Here is a 17,131-nt window from a genome sequence, read left to right on the forward strand (position 1 = left end):
GAGTTTGTGGCCAAGTACTGCGCCAGGGTGGCCAATCCTGCTCTGATGAGGGAGTGCGTTACCGGTTCTGGTCACCGGGATCACGCCGCACCCCAGGCCTGTTTATGCAATTTTATCAACACCCGGAATTTCTTCAATGCGGTGAAAGATAGCGTGGCACCGGGATTTGAACCAAGGTCCTCTTGCACGCGAGGCGGATGCTCTACCTCTACGCCACCACTGCTTCACAGGGTCCACACTCGGGACTATTAAAAACTTACCAGGCCATTTGTACAGCTCCATTCAGAAGATTGTTTGCTCTTGCCCCGATTATCGGCCGAGCAAATCTTCACCGTGCATCTCGCCAGCCGATCTGTGACCGTGACCTTGCCCTACCCGGCCGTTCGGGCCCTTCGGCATCGATTTGTACGGGCCACTTCCTCTGACATCGGCTGGTAACCGCTGCGCCATCGCGGCTGTTGGCCACCTCACGCGATACGCCAAAACTGCCACCCTCCCAGTGGTTAAAGCGCATGAGGTTGCCTCCTTTCTGCTCCGCCTATTCATACGGCGTCATGTTCCACAACAGGAGTGTCTCAGCTATCGCAGTCGTGTGTTCTTGTCGAAAGTCATCGAAGCCACCCTCAAAGAGTGTCACGCTGTGCACCGCACAACTTGTTACCATCCGGAGAGCAATGGCCTCACAGAATGCTTTAAACGTACGCTTGGCGAAATGCTCGCAATACACGTAGGCTCCAACCACAGAGATTAAGCTTCCATTCAGCCCTTCGCAACGTAGGCATAAAATGCCGCCAGTCGGAGCACCACTGGCTTTTACCCCTTTATTTATTGTACGGACGGCACCCGTCACACACAATCGACACAATTATTGCTTCTGTGCAAGCATGATGCATCTGAGTGTGCGCCTATTTCTACCAGTGCTAGACATGCCGAAGAGTGTCGCGATCTCGCGCGGGCCTTTACTTCAAATGACTAAGAGCGCCAGAGGAGCGTTCGCGGTGACACCGCTTCTGCGCCCACGTTGCTCCCAGCAGCACTTGTGTGGCGCTCGGTCCTGTCCACTGTACCTGGGCTCTCGTCGAAACTGCTCGCCAACAATGAAGACCCCTATCGCGTCGTCGAACGCACATCTCTGGTCAACTGCCTGATCGAGCCCGTTGAACTGTATTCGGACATGCGCCGTCGTGGACGACACATTGTCAACATTCACCGCCTCAAGAACTACTATGAACCACTCGTAGTGACAAGCTGTTAGGTCGCCGCGTGGCTCCTTTATCGTTCCCGGGGGCGATTGTAGAGGAGGACTGGAAGGACATAGTGGGTCGTCCTCTCCAGCGCTTTTGCTCGTGAATGCCGCTCGCGCTTGGAGTCCGTGTTCTGCCTACACTGCCGTCTCGGCGCTCTTCCTAGTCCGATCAAATAATCACCTTATTATAAAAAAGTTTGGAATGGTTTTGCGTTATCACACCCCTTGTTTAGTTATTCCGAAATCTTCTTTGGTTTTTTTTTCTCTTACATTGAGTTTCTCAATTTCAAGTAAGAATTTTGTTTAGCTGCCCACTTCCACACGATTCATGGCCTATCCCCTTGAATGGGAATAGAAGCCATGATAGAGGCTGATCATCATCATCATCGTCAAATTATAACGTGTCAGGCTGACAGAGAACCTGAAAAGCTTTTCGCCTACAGATGCGCTCAATACTGGTGACGACCACGCGGTCCAAGGATTACCAGGCCAGCTGCAAACACCGTCTGTTCTTATTCCTTGCGCTGTTCTCCATGGTCACTACTGGGGCTTTTGAATGGGGCCGCTACCACGTTGCATCCCTGCCTGCTTTTCATCGTGAGTCCCAAAATACCTTCTTCCTATATTGAAGGAGGATTATGGATGTAGATTTATTCCAATACCAGTAGCACGGACGCTCTAGACGCATTCGCGCCGTCGGCACTGCCGCCGACGTCGCCGTGCTGTCATGCTGACGGCACATGCACAGCTAGCACACGGAGCGTTATAGATTCCACAGAGACGTGGCGAGCGTTTAGGTGCAAGAGCGTTGAATTGAAGTGATTGCACCGCCGATGCTCTGCACGATTAGAACAAACAATGCAAACCCACTGGCGTCCCTGCTGAGCTGATGTGTGCATGATCTGGTCTGAGCAGTGAACGTCTTAAGCTTTTAATATGTTTCACAAGGTGCTGACTAACGCCGGTATTTTCCGTTTGGTCTCATCTCGCGCGCCATTGAGTTTTGATGCCAGCAAAGACATGTGGTGCTCATCATACTAGCGTAAGGTCCCTATACTCCATCTCACAAGCTGATTGCAGCACTCCCGAAGGTACGAAGCGTACGCAGCAATATCCTTGAGCAGCGGTATATAGTTCCGGGTGTAAATGGCTTATTATTGGCTACACTAGAGAGCTTTATTTTTGCTCGCTATATGATACAGTACCGAGAGACGTTACAGGTTAGGGCCTTTGCGGATGTGCGTCGTATGCCGATAATTACTGTGGTAGTTACTGTCGGTCTCTGTAAAAGCCGCCATATCCGTGCCAACATGGCTGCGCCCATGGAGCGTTGCCCACCCGCTTCGGTCCAAATTCGCACTTATTCCTGGCTTATCGCCCTGCTACTACACTCTAAAGAAAGTTTACGCCCTTTGGAGTGTATATTTGCCACACAACAATAATCGTCATCTGTCTTGCCCGCCTTTCCTTTCTTGAAAACGCTCCTCTCTTTAATTTTCCGTCGAGAAGGCTCTCTCATGGTGATAACGCGCTAGCCGTTCGTGACTTGGAACATCCGGGCTCGCAGCATTAAAGAAACGAAATGCGGGCAAGACCGATGACGATTAATGTTCTGTGGCAAATATACAACCGCAAAGGGTGCAACTGTTTTCAGAATGTAAGAAACAAGCGACAAAATACGTCGTCGCTAAGTCTGTTCTGAAGCTGAGGTGAAGTCATTCGCTATGTTTTGTCGTAATTATTGAGATCGGCTGTTTGTTTTCACGCCGCTAGGATTACAGGCACGGTGATCAGTAAAAGTGCTTTGTTTTCTAGTTTGGAGATGGAGTCACAGCATTAGCATTGGTAATGCGTTGACGATTCGAGACGCTATAAAAGCTCTACTTGTTGGTCACTCATTTACTACTCCTGTCTAGCATGACACGTGATGATGGTAGCCAGCAAACGCCAAGTAGACGCAGAGCAGACGCTGTGGCGCAGGTGAACATTTGTAAGGGCATTCGTCCGTACTACTTGCTAAGTAGTCTGGATTACGGTAAATTCAGGTAAAGGGTACACGTAAAGCGAAGCCGTGCGGTCACATGCACGCACACGCGGCCTATGGTTACGGTGTTAAAACGTTTTCTGCGTCATTCTACCAACCACGGAGCACGTAGTAGGTTGGAAAGCAGGTGCTGAGCAGACGACACGGTGCGGTCGAGCACACATGGAGGTGCATTCGGCCGCCCTATTGGCTAAAAATTCGTGTAGCTTACACAGTGCTGCAACCAGCTTGTGAGGTGGAGTTCTTTCTTTAGATAACTAGGTAATGCCAGCGTTGTGAGACACCGTAGCTGTCAGGCCGATGTACTTTCTGTTGACCAGGGGCTGACTTGGCTACTGTGACGCATCAGCGTCCGTGGAGTCCAAGCGCAACGGTAAACCTTGTCGTCACGTCCAAAACTTCGTCCTACGGTTGAGACCACCAATTTTTAATGCGAAAGTATTATATGGCGTTATTATATAGGTGTAACGTTAAAGGATAAGAAAGGAGCAGATTGGGTGAGGGAACAATAGCGAGTTAATGAGATTAGTTGAAATCAAGAAAAAGAAATGGCCGTGGGCAGGACATGTAATGAGGACGTAAGATAACCGATGGTCATTAAGGGTTACGGACTGGATTCCAAGGGAAGGGAAGCGTGGTAAGGGGCGGCAGAAAGTTAATTGGGCTGGTGAGATTAAGAAGTAAGCAGGGACAACATGGCCACAATTAGTACATGACCGGGGTAGTTGAAGTATGAGAGAGACCTTTGCCCTGCAGTGGGCCTAACCAGGCTGATGATGATTATTATTATATCGCTCATGAAGCGGAAAATCCGGCGGCGTGGCCGGAGATGATACAAGTTATCGCGGTCACTGAGACGAGCTCGGGCCGCTGCTCGCACGTTCGTCGTCGTCTTCGACAGCTCATCCACGGGCGCTCAACATGCCACTTTTGACTTTCGCTTTTACTTTATTTGCTTAAAGGCCCTCGTGTGAGGCACAAGGGGTGAGAATCATAGATTAACAAGAGAATACAGAAAATTTTTGAACGAGTTGTACAAACAAAAATTATTATCCTAGTGCAAACGCATTCGTAATTTGGTTAAACAACCTAGATGGGCATGTGATGGCAGCAAGTTCTTGGGGAAGGCCGTTCCAGTCGCTAGCAGACCGGAGAAAAAATGATGAAAAAAAGGTTGTTGTGTGAGGTGCGAAGAGAAAAGCGTAGAATTGACTGTGATTTCTGAGATGATATGCTGATATCAAAAGAATACGAGGAGTGAATGAATCTAGTTGCCCTGTTTTGAACGGATCCAAGTGAAATATTAGCAAGGTATACTTGTTTCGGAGACCAGATGGGCGATGCGTATTCTAATTTTGACCGAACTAGTGATTTATATGCCAGTAGCTTAAAATACTGGGGGGGGGGGGGGGCGAGAGTGGAGGTGACGCTTTAAGAAGCCAAGCATTTTTGTTAGCAAATGTTCGCGATATGGCTATTCCACGTAAGGTCATGCCTAAGATGAACATCGAGATATTTGTATGTTTGGACAGGGTCGATAGGAACGTTAGAGATAGTGTAGGGAAACAGGAGAGGATTACTCTGATAGTGAAAAGATATATATTTTTCGTTTGTTTATATTAATTGTAGTATTACCATCCGTTGCACCAGTTTTGTACCAGATTCAGGTTATCTTGTAGGGATATCTCGGTAAAGGTGTCAGTAACTATATTGTAAATAGCGCAATCATCGGCAAACATCCGAATATGGCAATCTAATTTCTGAGGTACGTCGTCAATATAAATTAAAAACAAAAGACGTGCTAGGATGGATCCTTGGGGCACCCCCGAGGAAACTGGTAATAAGTTAGACATTTGTTTATTAATGACGACTGATTGGGGCGTGAGTCAAGAATTATTTTATCCATGCTAGTCTGTCACAATGCAAGCTTAGGCCGGAAAGTTTCAGAAATGGGCGGTTATGGGGTACCTCGTCAAATGCATTAGCAAATCGAGGACGATTGCGTCGGTTTGGAGGTTAGCGTCAAGGTTGGCGTAAGGGTCATGAACGAAAATGGCTAGTTGAGTTTCACAGGAGTATCCTTTACGAAATCTATGCTGTGATGAATGAAAGAAATAATTTGAGTCCACAAACTGCATTGTCAAATAGTCAATGACGTGTTTCATGAGCTTGCAGAGTATGCTGGTTAGTGATATGGGGCGGTAGTAAAGTGGTGAATCTTTTTTACCAGACTTCTGGACTGGGACGACCTTCCCCACTTTCCAGTCGTGTGATATGATACCTGCAGAAATGGACTGCGAGAACAGCAAGCATAAGAACTTGGCGCATGGCGAGTGTTTTTAAGTCCTTTGTCTTGATTTCATCAATGCCAGCAGATGAAGGAAGTTTTAACTTATCTATAAGAAGGGATATGCCGGTGGTCTTCGATGGTCACCGGGCGTATCCGAAGTGCAGCCGGAATCACCGTTTCCAGAGCCTGAAGCGATGACCTACGCTGCCTTTGCCCGCCGTCAAGGTCCCCTTCTGCGCAAGCGCCAGGGCCCTGTAACGCCACAGTTCCGTCGTCCACCGCCGCCGCCGCCAGCACGTCCAAGCGTCGCCCAGCGCATCTACGCAAGAAAGAGGGACATTTGCCGAGCCCCCGACCACCGCCCGCTCTGCTATCAGTGCGGAGAAGCCGACCATGTGTACCGCCGATGCCCATACCACGACTTGGGACTCAGAGGGTTCGCCGTAAACGCGCCGCGTCCACAGCTTGGGGAGCACTGACGTGACATCACCGACTACCTCGCCGCCACTTAGGGGAGTCCTCGACGACCGTCCCGTTCGCCCTTACCCGGCCGCTACCTGTCGCCACAACGCCAACCATATACTGGCCCATCCCGAGGCCACTCTGCGAGTCCATATCCGCAAAACTAAAAGCAGCAACCGATGGAAGTAGTTGCTGTTCGTTGAACTGACAAAGAACCTCCGCCGCTGACGAAGACGCCGAAAAGCCTGTCCCGATGACATATCAACGAGACGCCGCCATACCGACAAAGCCTGGAAGCAATGAATACGCCGAGAGAAGCCGACCTGACGACGCCACGTACGAGCCACAAGTCAACGCGACGCAGCCGTGTTCCAACGCCAAGACCTAACAGTAACTCAAGACAAAGAACCGCCGATCTCGACGTGCATCTCGACGCCGGCACCGCGTTAGTGTACACAGGAGCCGACTACTCAGTCATAGGTGGACCTATCGCCGTCCAGTTGGAAAGGGCTAAGACTGCATGGGAAGGCCCTCACATTCAGACCGCTGGACGACACTTAAAAACGCTGACTGAAATCTGCACCATAAGAATTATAGTTAAAGAGCGGACCTACCCTGCCACCTTCGTTGTCCTCCAACAGCTTTCACGGGATGTCAATCTCGGCATGGACTTCCTAAACCAACACGGCGCAATCATCGACCGGAAATCGAAGACGATAACCCTGTCGGAAGATCAAGCGATACCGCTGGACAGCTCTCGTAGTCTCCACGCCTTGAGTGCGCTCCAAGGTCAAGTGAGCATCCCGCTTCGCTGCAGCATTGTAATTTCCGTCAGTACCGAAATACCCGCAGACGTAGAGAGCGCCAACGAGGGTGACCAACGTCTACTGCTCCACCGCGAAATTTGCGCCGCAAGAGCGATCGCTCGACTGCACGAAGCAAAAGCTAAAGCCATGCTAACAAACTTCAGCCAGTAGTTTAAGCACATCAACAAAGCCACGTCAATCGCGTACATCGAGGAAATTGTGGAAACCAGCAATGCGTTTGTCTTCTCGGATTCTGCTGCATCGACCTCGCAAACCATAGTTCCCGAACCAGACTCTGACATAAATCCAAGTATCCCCATGAGTAAACAGCAACAGCTCACAAGACTTCTCCGACGATACAGAAACTGCTTTTCGAGGTCATCGAGGATTTGACAAACACCACTCGCAAGTCATAGCATAATCGCCGAAGAGTGTGCGCGACCATTCCGCGAGAGCCTTTACCGAGTTTCGACGCGTGAACGTGAAGCTAATAGTTAACAAGTCGACGAAATGTTGCGCGCCGTCATCATCTTGTCGTTGAAAAGTCCGCGGGATTCTCCTGTGGTCTTCAAGAAGAAAAAGGACTCAACCCGTTTCTGTGCCGATAATTATAGACTGAACAAGATTCCGAAAAAGGACGTATACCCCCTTCCACGGACAGACAACAAATTGGATCGGCTCTGCGACGCTAAATACTTCTAGTCGATGGACCTCAAGTCTGGCTACTGGCGAATAGAAGTCGAGAGGGATCGCGAAAAGACCGCCTTCATCACGCCAGACGGCCTCTACGACTTCAAGGTCAGGCCATTTGGAGTGTTCACAGTGCCGCCAACGTCCCAGCACATGATGGCCAAGGTGTTAACAGGGTACAAGTGGCAGACCTATCTTGTTTACTTGGATGACGTCGTCGTCATCGCGGGAAATTTGGACAACCACCTTGGGTGGCTTGCGACAGTACAAGAGGTCATCAAGTCATCAAGGCGCACGCTGAAGACTGAAAGTGCCGCTTCGCTTAAGATGAGCTTCTGTTCCTTGGCCACATCATCAGCAAATCTGGAGTCCGCGCCGACCCGCAGAAGACAGCCGCCATCGCCAATTCCCGTATCCCGTCGACAAGAAGGCAGTGCGGAGATTCCTTGGCGTGTCTGCCTACTACAGACAAGGACTTTAACGCATCGCTGAACCGCTAACACATTTAACTAAATGTGCCGTCGAGTTCAAGAGGGAAAAACCGCAGGCCACCGCATTTCAGGACCTTAAACGACACATGCAGTCGTCGCCCGTACATGCGCGCTTCGATGAGGACGCCGATACCAAAATCCACACTGACGCCACTAGGCTAGGCCTCAGTACCGTCCTAATACGGAGGAAAGACAGGATTTACCGGGTGATAGCTTATGCTAGCCGGTCGCTGTCAAAAGCGGAAGGCAATTATTCTATGACCGAAAAAGACTGACTCGCCATCATTTGAGCTACAGCAAAATTCCGCCCTTATCTATATGGCAGGCTACTCAAAATCGTCAGCGACCATCACGCGTTGTGTTGGCTAGAGAATATAGGGGCCCTTCATGACGGCTGGTGCGGTGGAACCTCAAACTGCAATAACATTACATCACTGTAACCAAGTACGGACGAAAACACTCTGCTGCCGATGGCCTGGCACGCGCTCCCATTGACCCGCGCCGCAAGATGATGAAGATGACAGCGCCTTCATTGCAATAATCGGCCCGGAACACTTCGCTGAACAGCATCGAACAGACCCTAAGCTTAAAAGCCTCGTCGAGTATTTCCAAAGGAACGCCGACGTTGTCGCTAGGACATTTAAGCGAGTATTGTCTTTCTTCTCGGTTCAAAACAACCTACTCGTAAAGAAGAACTTCTCCCCATTCCACGCCAACTACCTTCTTGTTGTTCCCTCAGCACTGCGTCCAGAAGTACTGGTTGCTCTGAATGACGATCCGACCGCTGGACGTCTCGGATTCCGCGGACGCTACCTAGGATAGGGGAAAGGTATTACTCGCCGCGCCTGACCACCGACGTTCCGAGAGTGTCAGCAACGCAAGGCACCACCAACAAGGCCAGCGGTTCTACTACAGCCTTTCGGCCTCCTTGACGATCATTTCAGCAGATCGGGATGGATTGGTTATGACCCTTTCCGACGTCAACAGTGGATCGTCGTGACGACGGACAACTTCACCCACTTCTCTGAAACGAAAGCTCTGCCGAATGCTAGCGCCGCCGAAGTGGCGAAATTTTTCATCGAGGAGATCCTGCGGTGGCATGGCACCCCAGAATTACTCATCACCGACAGAGAAACAGTCTTTGCAGCGGAGCTCACCCAAGCCATTCGGTAATACAGTCAGACAAGCCTCAGGAGGACAACTGGCTACCACACACAGATTAATGGTCTTACGGAGCCCCTGAATAAGACCCCCGCCGACATGCTAGCAATGTACGTCGACGTCGAACACAAGACCTGGGATGCCGTCCTGCCGTACTTAACGTTCCCTTACAACACGGTGGCGCAACAAACAACACAGATCACGCCGCTCAAGCTGGTTTACGCAGGAACCCGACGCCGACTCTAGGCGCCATGCTGCCGCACGTCACTGACGAGGGCAATCTTGGCGTCGCCACCTGTCTCCTGCGCGCCGAAGAAGCCCGACAGCTTTCTGGCCTGCGGATCAAGAACCAGCAGAAAACAGGCAACCGACACTACAGCCTTCGACGACGCTGCGTCAAGTACCAGCCAGGAGACCGTGTTCGGGTTTGAACCCCAATATGCTGACGAGGACGTAGCGAAAAGCTCTTGCGCCGCTATTTCTGGCCCTACAAGATCATCCAACGCATTGGCGCACTCGATTATAAGGCCGTACCAGACTGCATTTCGCTATCACAGCGGCGCCGCTCACAGCCTGAAATAGTCTACGTCTTGCGACTTAAGCCGTTCTACCAGTGCTGATGAACTTTGGGACATTGCGTGGCTTACCTTTGGACTTTCTTTTTTGGACTGTCACTTTGGAGTTTGTTTCTTTGATAAGGGACATTTTCTTTTTCGCTCTCCTGCTATGTTTTTAGTATCGGGAGGATGCTTTTAGAGAGGGGTGCATTGATACATGGATTTGTTTATCTTTTTCGGGTGATTGCTTTTTACCGTCGTACAGATGTTACCATTCACCGGAGGACGCGCCTGCATATATAGGAAGTTTCTGGAATGTTATCGTTGGTTCTACCCGCTGTCTGTTGTCGCCGAACCTTGTGTAATCTGATTGCATGTATGCGCGATGCAATTGGTGTAGAATTTTCGGGAACCTGCGCGAGCACAGGGAGACAAACACTGGAGGCCTCTACGGCTTCCCTTATCGAAGCACATTCTCCCGTGAATCGGCCTTCCTCTACGTACGACGAATGCACCACGTCCATTGTAGCTGCCGAGTCGCGAAGCCCTCTACACAGTTTGCCGTTCACCATGAGGTCTCGAATGTATGTTTCTAGGCAGTTCAGATTTTCTACGTTACTACTTAGTGACATCAATACTAGTTTGGGATTTCTGCACCCCACCAAGATATGCCCCGCTTACTGGCACTTGTAGCAAACTGCAGGTTTCTTGCCCTCGAAAGTTTTTTTGCTTCTGCCTTTCTGCGCTCCGCTCGGGTGGTTCCTTTTCTCCCTCGCTTTCCTCGTTACTATTTTTCATCGAATCTGACTTTTCCATTGTTTTATACCGACTCCACTTTGACCATAGTTTTGGCTTGTCGGGTCTGTATTTATTCATCTCCTTAGGAGCTTCGTTGCTTTCGTCCACACGGCGAGTCACGTACTCCTCAGCGAGATCGGCCGCTCTCGAAACCGTGTCTACGCCTGGCCTATCCTGAACACAATACTTGATGTTTACTGGCAGCCGGTGGCAGAACTGTTCTAAAGCAACGCACTGCATTGTCTTTTCGGCGTCGCCGAGTGCACCCTCTTCTCTGAGCCATTCCTTCAGCTTTACCTCTAAAGTGTATGCGAAATCCGAGTTTGGCTGTTTTGACCTTCCCGACTTCCCTGAATTTTCGCCTGAATGCTTCTACTGATAACCTACACATTTTAAGCAGCTCCGCTTTGACTTCATCGAAGTCCTCTGCTTCTTCTTTCCCCCATGCGGGCAATAATATCAGCTACCTCACGTGGCAGTAACGTAAGGAAGCCTTGCGGCCACGTGTTTCTCGCGAATTTTGCCTTCTCACACGTGCGCTCAAAGTGTACCAGAAAAAGACCTATATTTCCTCCTACGGCGTAGGCTGCCATCAAGTCTGTCATTCTGCGCTCGCTTTCACGTGTCTCTGGGCTAGATCTTTCAGAATTTTGAGCTTTCAAGAGCTCGATCCCTAGGCGCTTCATTTCGAGTGCGTCGCGTGCAAACGCTCTTCCTTTTCCTCTAGGCGCTTACGCTCTTCCTCTGCAGTGCTCTCTAGGCAGTCCGTCAGTTCATCGTCGTCTGCCCCGGTCGCTTCGATCGCCTCAATGATCTCCGGCTTTCTCTTTGATTCGACAATTAGGAGGCCCAACTCTTTGGCCAAGCTCAATAATTCCGGCTTCTCTAGTGCCTTCAAGTTCATGGTTGCCCTTAGTGCTGCTAAATCTTCACTCTATAACACCTTGACGTACTCAAACTTCCGTCAACGGTTAAAGAAAAATCACTGCAATGTACTTTCCAAAAATGCGTAAAGTCAAATGATATCTTAGTGAAGAAAAGCCGTGCACTCACCATATGATGTAATGAATCCAGACACATTCCTTCCGAACGTTGTTGACAGGATGAAGAGGCTACGATCTCGTAGTTGTCGTCCAAGTTCGGGTCTTCAGGGTTCCGTATCCCAATCACTGCCAGTCAGTTTATTGCGTACTTCAGAGTAGCGTATCGTACTGCTGCCGAGACGTAGCGGCGCCTGCCTATCGAAGCTCGACCGACGTTACTTATTGGGTAGTGTGGCGTTGTCCGCGGGCTGCAGACATCCGGTAGTACATGGCGATTAAGCAAGGGCGAGACGATTTCTAGTGCGAAACTTGCACGGTTTATTCAAAGGTAGATGGAAGAAAGTGAGAAGAGCATGAAGTGATTAAAAGCACATTTCGGAGCCCCTTAATTAGGCTCTCTACAATCGTGGGCGGCATCTTGCTTCCGTCGATGTCACGTGGCCGGTGCAGAAAGAGGGCTCCTCCTCCTCTGGAGTTACCAAGCCTGCAGAAAGGAAGATGTCGTCCCGCCTCCTGAAATTGTAGACGCCTGTCCGCCTCTTCTGCGCGTTGCGGGTTCGTGGAAGTTCTCTTCTAGGTCCAATTCGAGGAAAGGGCCTCTCTACACTCGCACACATACACACAAAAGAGGCCTTTACACTGCGGGGCTTCCGGCAGACAGGCAGACACTCAAAACGGTCATGGCGAATTAGGAAGTCACGCTTCATTTCGACGAGGCATGGAGGAAAAAAGTCGGGTGAGAGAAAGTTCTTTATGCACGAGGTGCGGGACGCCAACCATCGCAGGAGAAGTCACGCCTCATTTCGACGAAGATGGTCGGATGAAATTCCTTTTGCCACGTGGTGTCAGACGCCAACCCTAACACCGTGGGCTTTTTTGTGTCTTTGGGTACACATGGACTGTGCACACGTAGACTAGCTTGAACGCAATTTGACGAGCAGCGACATACACACACTACATATATATATATATATATATATATATATATATATATATATATATATATATATATAAATTGTCGCGAAGCGACTGGAGGTGGTGCCATAGGTGGCGCGGTAGGACTAGTCACCTCAGGCATGGGAGATGGGAAACGTCCAGCACCTTCCACCAAATGTCGCGAAGCACTTTGAGCAGTAAGCGTTCGCGACTAGAACGTTAGAGCAGCGAGAGGTAGTGTAGCCGACCGAGCACCGAAACAAGGTTGTTCTTTCTCGTCGTCGCTGTCTCTCTCCTAGCCACAGCCCCACTGCTCCCTATTTTACAGTACAATATATATATATATATATATATATATATATATATAAAATTGAGTGTGTGTGTGTGTGTGTGTGTGTGTGTGTGTGTGTGTGTGTGTGTGTGTGTGTGTGTGTGTGTGTGTCACTGCTCGTCAAATTGCGTTCACGCTTGTCTAGACGTTCCGGCCGTGGCACGGCCTTCGTCACGGCGCGGCATTCGGACGAAGGCCGTACCACGGCCGAAACGTTACACCATTAAAAATGCAATTTTCGTAAGTGTGCTCAGTTTGCTCAGCTATATATATATATATATATATATATATATATATATATATATATATATATATATATATATATATATATATATATATATATATATATATATATATATATATATATATATATATAATTCGCATCGACCGCGTTTGCATTGCATTCAGTAGAGGCGGAGTTACTCGCGATCACAGCCTTCCCTTTGCCTTCTCCGTGGTGCCCCGCGGCTTCAACGGGTTGCACTGGGTTGGCTACGGCGGAGAGCGGCGGTGGTAGCAACGCGCCGCGGACGTCGCTTCATGATGGCCCCCGGTCTAAAGTTGCTCTTAGCTGTTCCCGTAGGCGCCAATACTTCTGCTTTTGACGCATGCAGCATGCTGAGCGTTGGCTAAACTCGGAGGTTGCCGCCTAACCAGACTTGCCGAAGCTCCTCGCCTCGATGGTACACGGTGCGGTGCGTTTTTACCACTATCGTCGCCTTCGCCGCCAATGGCGATAGAAACTGCACCACGCCGATTACCGGGAAAGCAGCCGCTTCGACAAGCCGCAGAGTACGAACAGCGAAAATACGCACATCATTGTTACCGACACTTCTGTGCTACCGACTGGACGCGAAACCGAAACTGGGGGCGGGGGTGCCCGCGGAGCGTCGCGCACTGCTTTGAGCAGCGGTGCGTCGGCGTCAAGCTCGGCCTATGGGCCGAAGCAACACGTCAGCAGTCAAGCTCTATTCGAGACTCAACGTCCGTCGTGGCTTAGACAACCCTATCGCTCCGGCATGACAACTACTCGTTTAGCACAAAGAAACTTGGCAACTGAGAGGACCCTGCGTGGTTTCTTGAAGCGTAAAGCTTCGCTACCCTAGTGAACACCGTGCTTCGCGCGAGCCGACGTATGTCGGAATTGGCTCCGTAAGCGTGTTCGGACTCGACGCAGGTGGCCCCCGCCGACTCCGTCGCCTGACCTTTCGCCGCTGCCGCATGGCTGCCGCACGTGACGTCACGCGCGGTGCAAGGTGGCCACTGCCGCGCGCTATGCGTCATCGTTTGACGTTCGCCGCAAGCGCGTGTTTATCGCGGAGACCGACTATATAACCGCCGCCAGAGAATAGGCGTGTGCATTCAACATGGAAGGAGAAGAGAGTGATACCACAGATACAGAGAGCTGTGTTTGTGGTTGTACAGAAATCGCAAGACGATGTGCCCAACAATGATGAATAAAGAGGTTTAATAATCCTGCGTAACTTATGGTATATATCATTGATAAGCAATTCGCATATACACAAGGCACGCGTATAGCGTAACCATGGGCTAACCAAAGCATATCCGTAAGTTAAACCCTAAGCAAAACCGTAGGATAAAGCAAAAAGCATAACCATAAGCTAAAGCGTAAGCATATCCATAACTTAAACCATAAGCACATCCATAAGTTAAACCGTAAGCATATCCATAGGCTAAATCATAAAGCATAACCATAAGCTAAACCGTAAGCATAACCATAGACTAAATCATAAAGCATAACCATAAGCTAAACCATAAGCATCACCGAACCTTTCCGCTTCGAGATATCCAGGGTTAACCTTAGCTAAGCCCCAGCCAATCTCTTTTTTCTTTCTTTTTTTCAAAGTAATTTGAAAGCATTTAACAGGCTTAAAGCCGCAGTAGTAGCTTAGCGCGAATAAAACCACGGAAGCAAGAAAGACGGACAAGGACAAGCGCAGAGATTCCTGCTTCCGTGGTTTTATTCGCGCTAAGCTACTACTTCAAATATGGACGGCCAGCTAGCCCAACAGTGTTCTTTAAAGCCGCAGACAGAGCGATAGCGCTCGCTGTTGCGGCACATAAAGTTTACCAACCCAACCGTAATTTCTGCTGCAGCCTTTGACCTTAGCGTGTCGCAGGCGCCGAAACCGAAAATAGTTGCGACTTCGGGAACATCCAAAACAAATTTTAAACTGCGCGCCGCTGTGACATTGAGTGGGCGGTGCCGGACCCGCCGTAGCCTCCTCGTCGCAAACCATTCAAGTGGCTACACCCCGGAGGAGATGAAGGATGAACTTTGAATACCGATAAAAGCGCTTCGATCTACTGAGCGATTTGAAATACGTCCTGCTGCAAAATATTTCTAAAATAGTGCCCTTCAATGTAAAATGCATTTCGCGATTCCGATTAAAAGTGTTACCCGGTCCTATTAAGCGTTTTCATTTGCGTTCTTCGGCAGGTGTTGGGAGTTCAAGCAAGCGGGATATTTGGCTACTGGAAACGTCCGGCAAAGCAACCCTGAACGCCAGACAAGCATGCAGCATTGAATCGGCCGCCATCCACAACCCAGAATTTACTGTTCGTCTGCTCTCGACCGGAAATATAGGCGACGGTGGCTGCCCCTACTACAGCGTACTGCTAGATTTACCAAATTTTGTCTGGGCCCAAGTCAACGTGAAGGCTGAATTAGCCGGTACCCCACTTGAAAAGTTGCTCGTCAATGCTTCCAAATCGCCCTACGCCGTGATGCACCTCAGCGATTTCCTGCGGTACGTGTTGTTGTGGAAGCGAGGCGGTGTCTACCTGGACACCGACACCATCGTGACTAAACCACTGGCTGGCATAAGAAACAGCGTCGTGTACGCAAACGACGCGAGAAGTGGTGTCTGCAATGGGTTCCTGTTCTTCGACGCGAACCATGCTGTTCTCGACGCGTTCATCAACTGGTGTGCTCGCACGTACGAGCCTGGTGTTTTCACCACGTGTAGCCGGGCCATCACGGCGAAGCTACTGAGTGACGCCAAGCTTTCTCGCCTCGTCACCTTCTTGCACAAGTCAACTTTCGCTGCTATATGTTACTGGAAGTGGAAGGCGTTGTTCTCGCCCAACAGTACTATGAGGGTGCTCCGGGCGACGAAAAGGAGCTACGGCGTTCACTTCTGGAACTTCCTGAGCAAGAGTACGCCCATTGTTCCAGGATCCGGTTGCGCTATGGACTTTCTCGCCAAAGCCCACTGTCCCCGAGTGTACAAACTAGCGTCACAGCGGCCGTACTTCTAGACGACGCGAAACACGGACTAGCTGTTTATCTCATTGAGAGCTGCAGGCACGTGGCAGCGGTGCATGCTGCAAACGAAAACTTAGCCGTTATTGTTGTGCCTTAGCAGTGCCAGTGACCAACATAATTGTGAAGACATGCGTTTATTATTTATTAAATTTTAAAACTCATGTCAGCATGGTCGTTCATTAAAATTTAAATATTATGTCAACAGGATGCGAGCACTCCATTGTGAAACTACGCTGCACCGTGACACGAGTTCACGTCATTTTGGCAATTAGAAAGGTGTCCCAGGTAACGTTAGTCAAGCTGGTCAACAAAAAATAAAGGGATTAAAAACATGGTGCCAGATATGATTTCATGATCTACGATGTTCGGTCATCAAACCTGTGACGATCGCGCGCCGTAGAAATCATAGGCGTACTTACCTGGGGGGGGGAGGGGGGGCAGGAGAGAAGGGTAGTGCCTGTGCGCTTGCCTCCTGCCCATGTCAGGTGTGTGGGGATGGGGAGCGAACAATGCCATTTGCGCCCACCACTTATAAAAAAGGCGGCCACTACCCGCTGGAAATTTCAACAAAACTGCAGCTGAAGCTAAACTTTCTTTCTTGTAGGAGGGGCCACGCATAAGTAATGCGTTTCTTTACTAAATATCCCTTTGTTGCACAGCCAAGATTGACTTTCGTGCCTTCTAGGCACGCGCTGTAGCGGACGACGCGCGCGATTCGCGGTGCACGCTTGAGTTGGGGAGAAGGCGTGATGCTGGGCAGTTCCAGCCCCAACGAATGTCCGCTTGCGCTACTCGCATCGTGCCCCATTTTCAGAGTGCAGCTCCTAGGCGCCCGTTTCTGCGTTGAGCATCGGCGTGCCTCGGGGTCGTTCCTCGCCGTAACCGAGCGAACGAGAACAGGCGAAAGATGCGAGCGAACGCGGAGCGCAGCGGTAGATGAAAGAAGAGTGCGCGAGGAGGAAAAGGGAGGAAAGAAGCTGCATGGAA

General features: G+C 50.0%; 1 protein-coding gene across 1 annotated transcript; it reads left to right on the forward strand.

Moving 5' to 3' along the window:
* Window positions 1-1,615: 1,615 nt before the first annotated feature.
* Window positions 1,616-16,310, forward strand: LOC135913557 (lactosylceramide 4-alpha-galactosyltransferase-like). Its single transcript, XM_065446071.2, has 2 exons — window positions 1,616-1,843; window positions 15,317-16,310. Exons 1-2 carry the CDS (start codon window positions 1,690-1,692, stop codon window positions 16,135-16,137), a joined length of 975 nt encoding a protein of 324 aa, XP_065302143.2. The 5' UTR covers window positions 1,616-1,689; the 3' UTR covers window positions 16,138-16,310.
* Window positions 16,311-17,131: the final 821 nt, after the last annotated feature.

This window comes from Dermacentor albipictus, chromosome 9, assembly GCF_038994185.2.
Source record: "Dermacentor albipictus isolate Rhodes 1998 colony chromosome 9, USDA_Dalb.pri_finalv2, whole genome shotgun sequence".
NCBI classification, from domain to species: Eukaryota; Metazoa; Arthropoda; class Arachnida; order Ixodida; family Ixodidae; genus Dermacentor; species Dermacentor albipictus.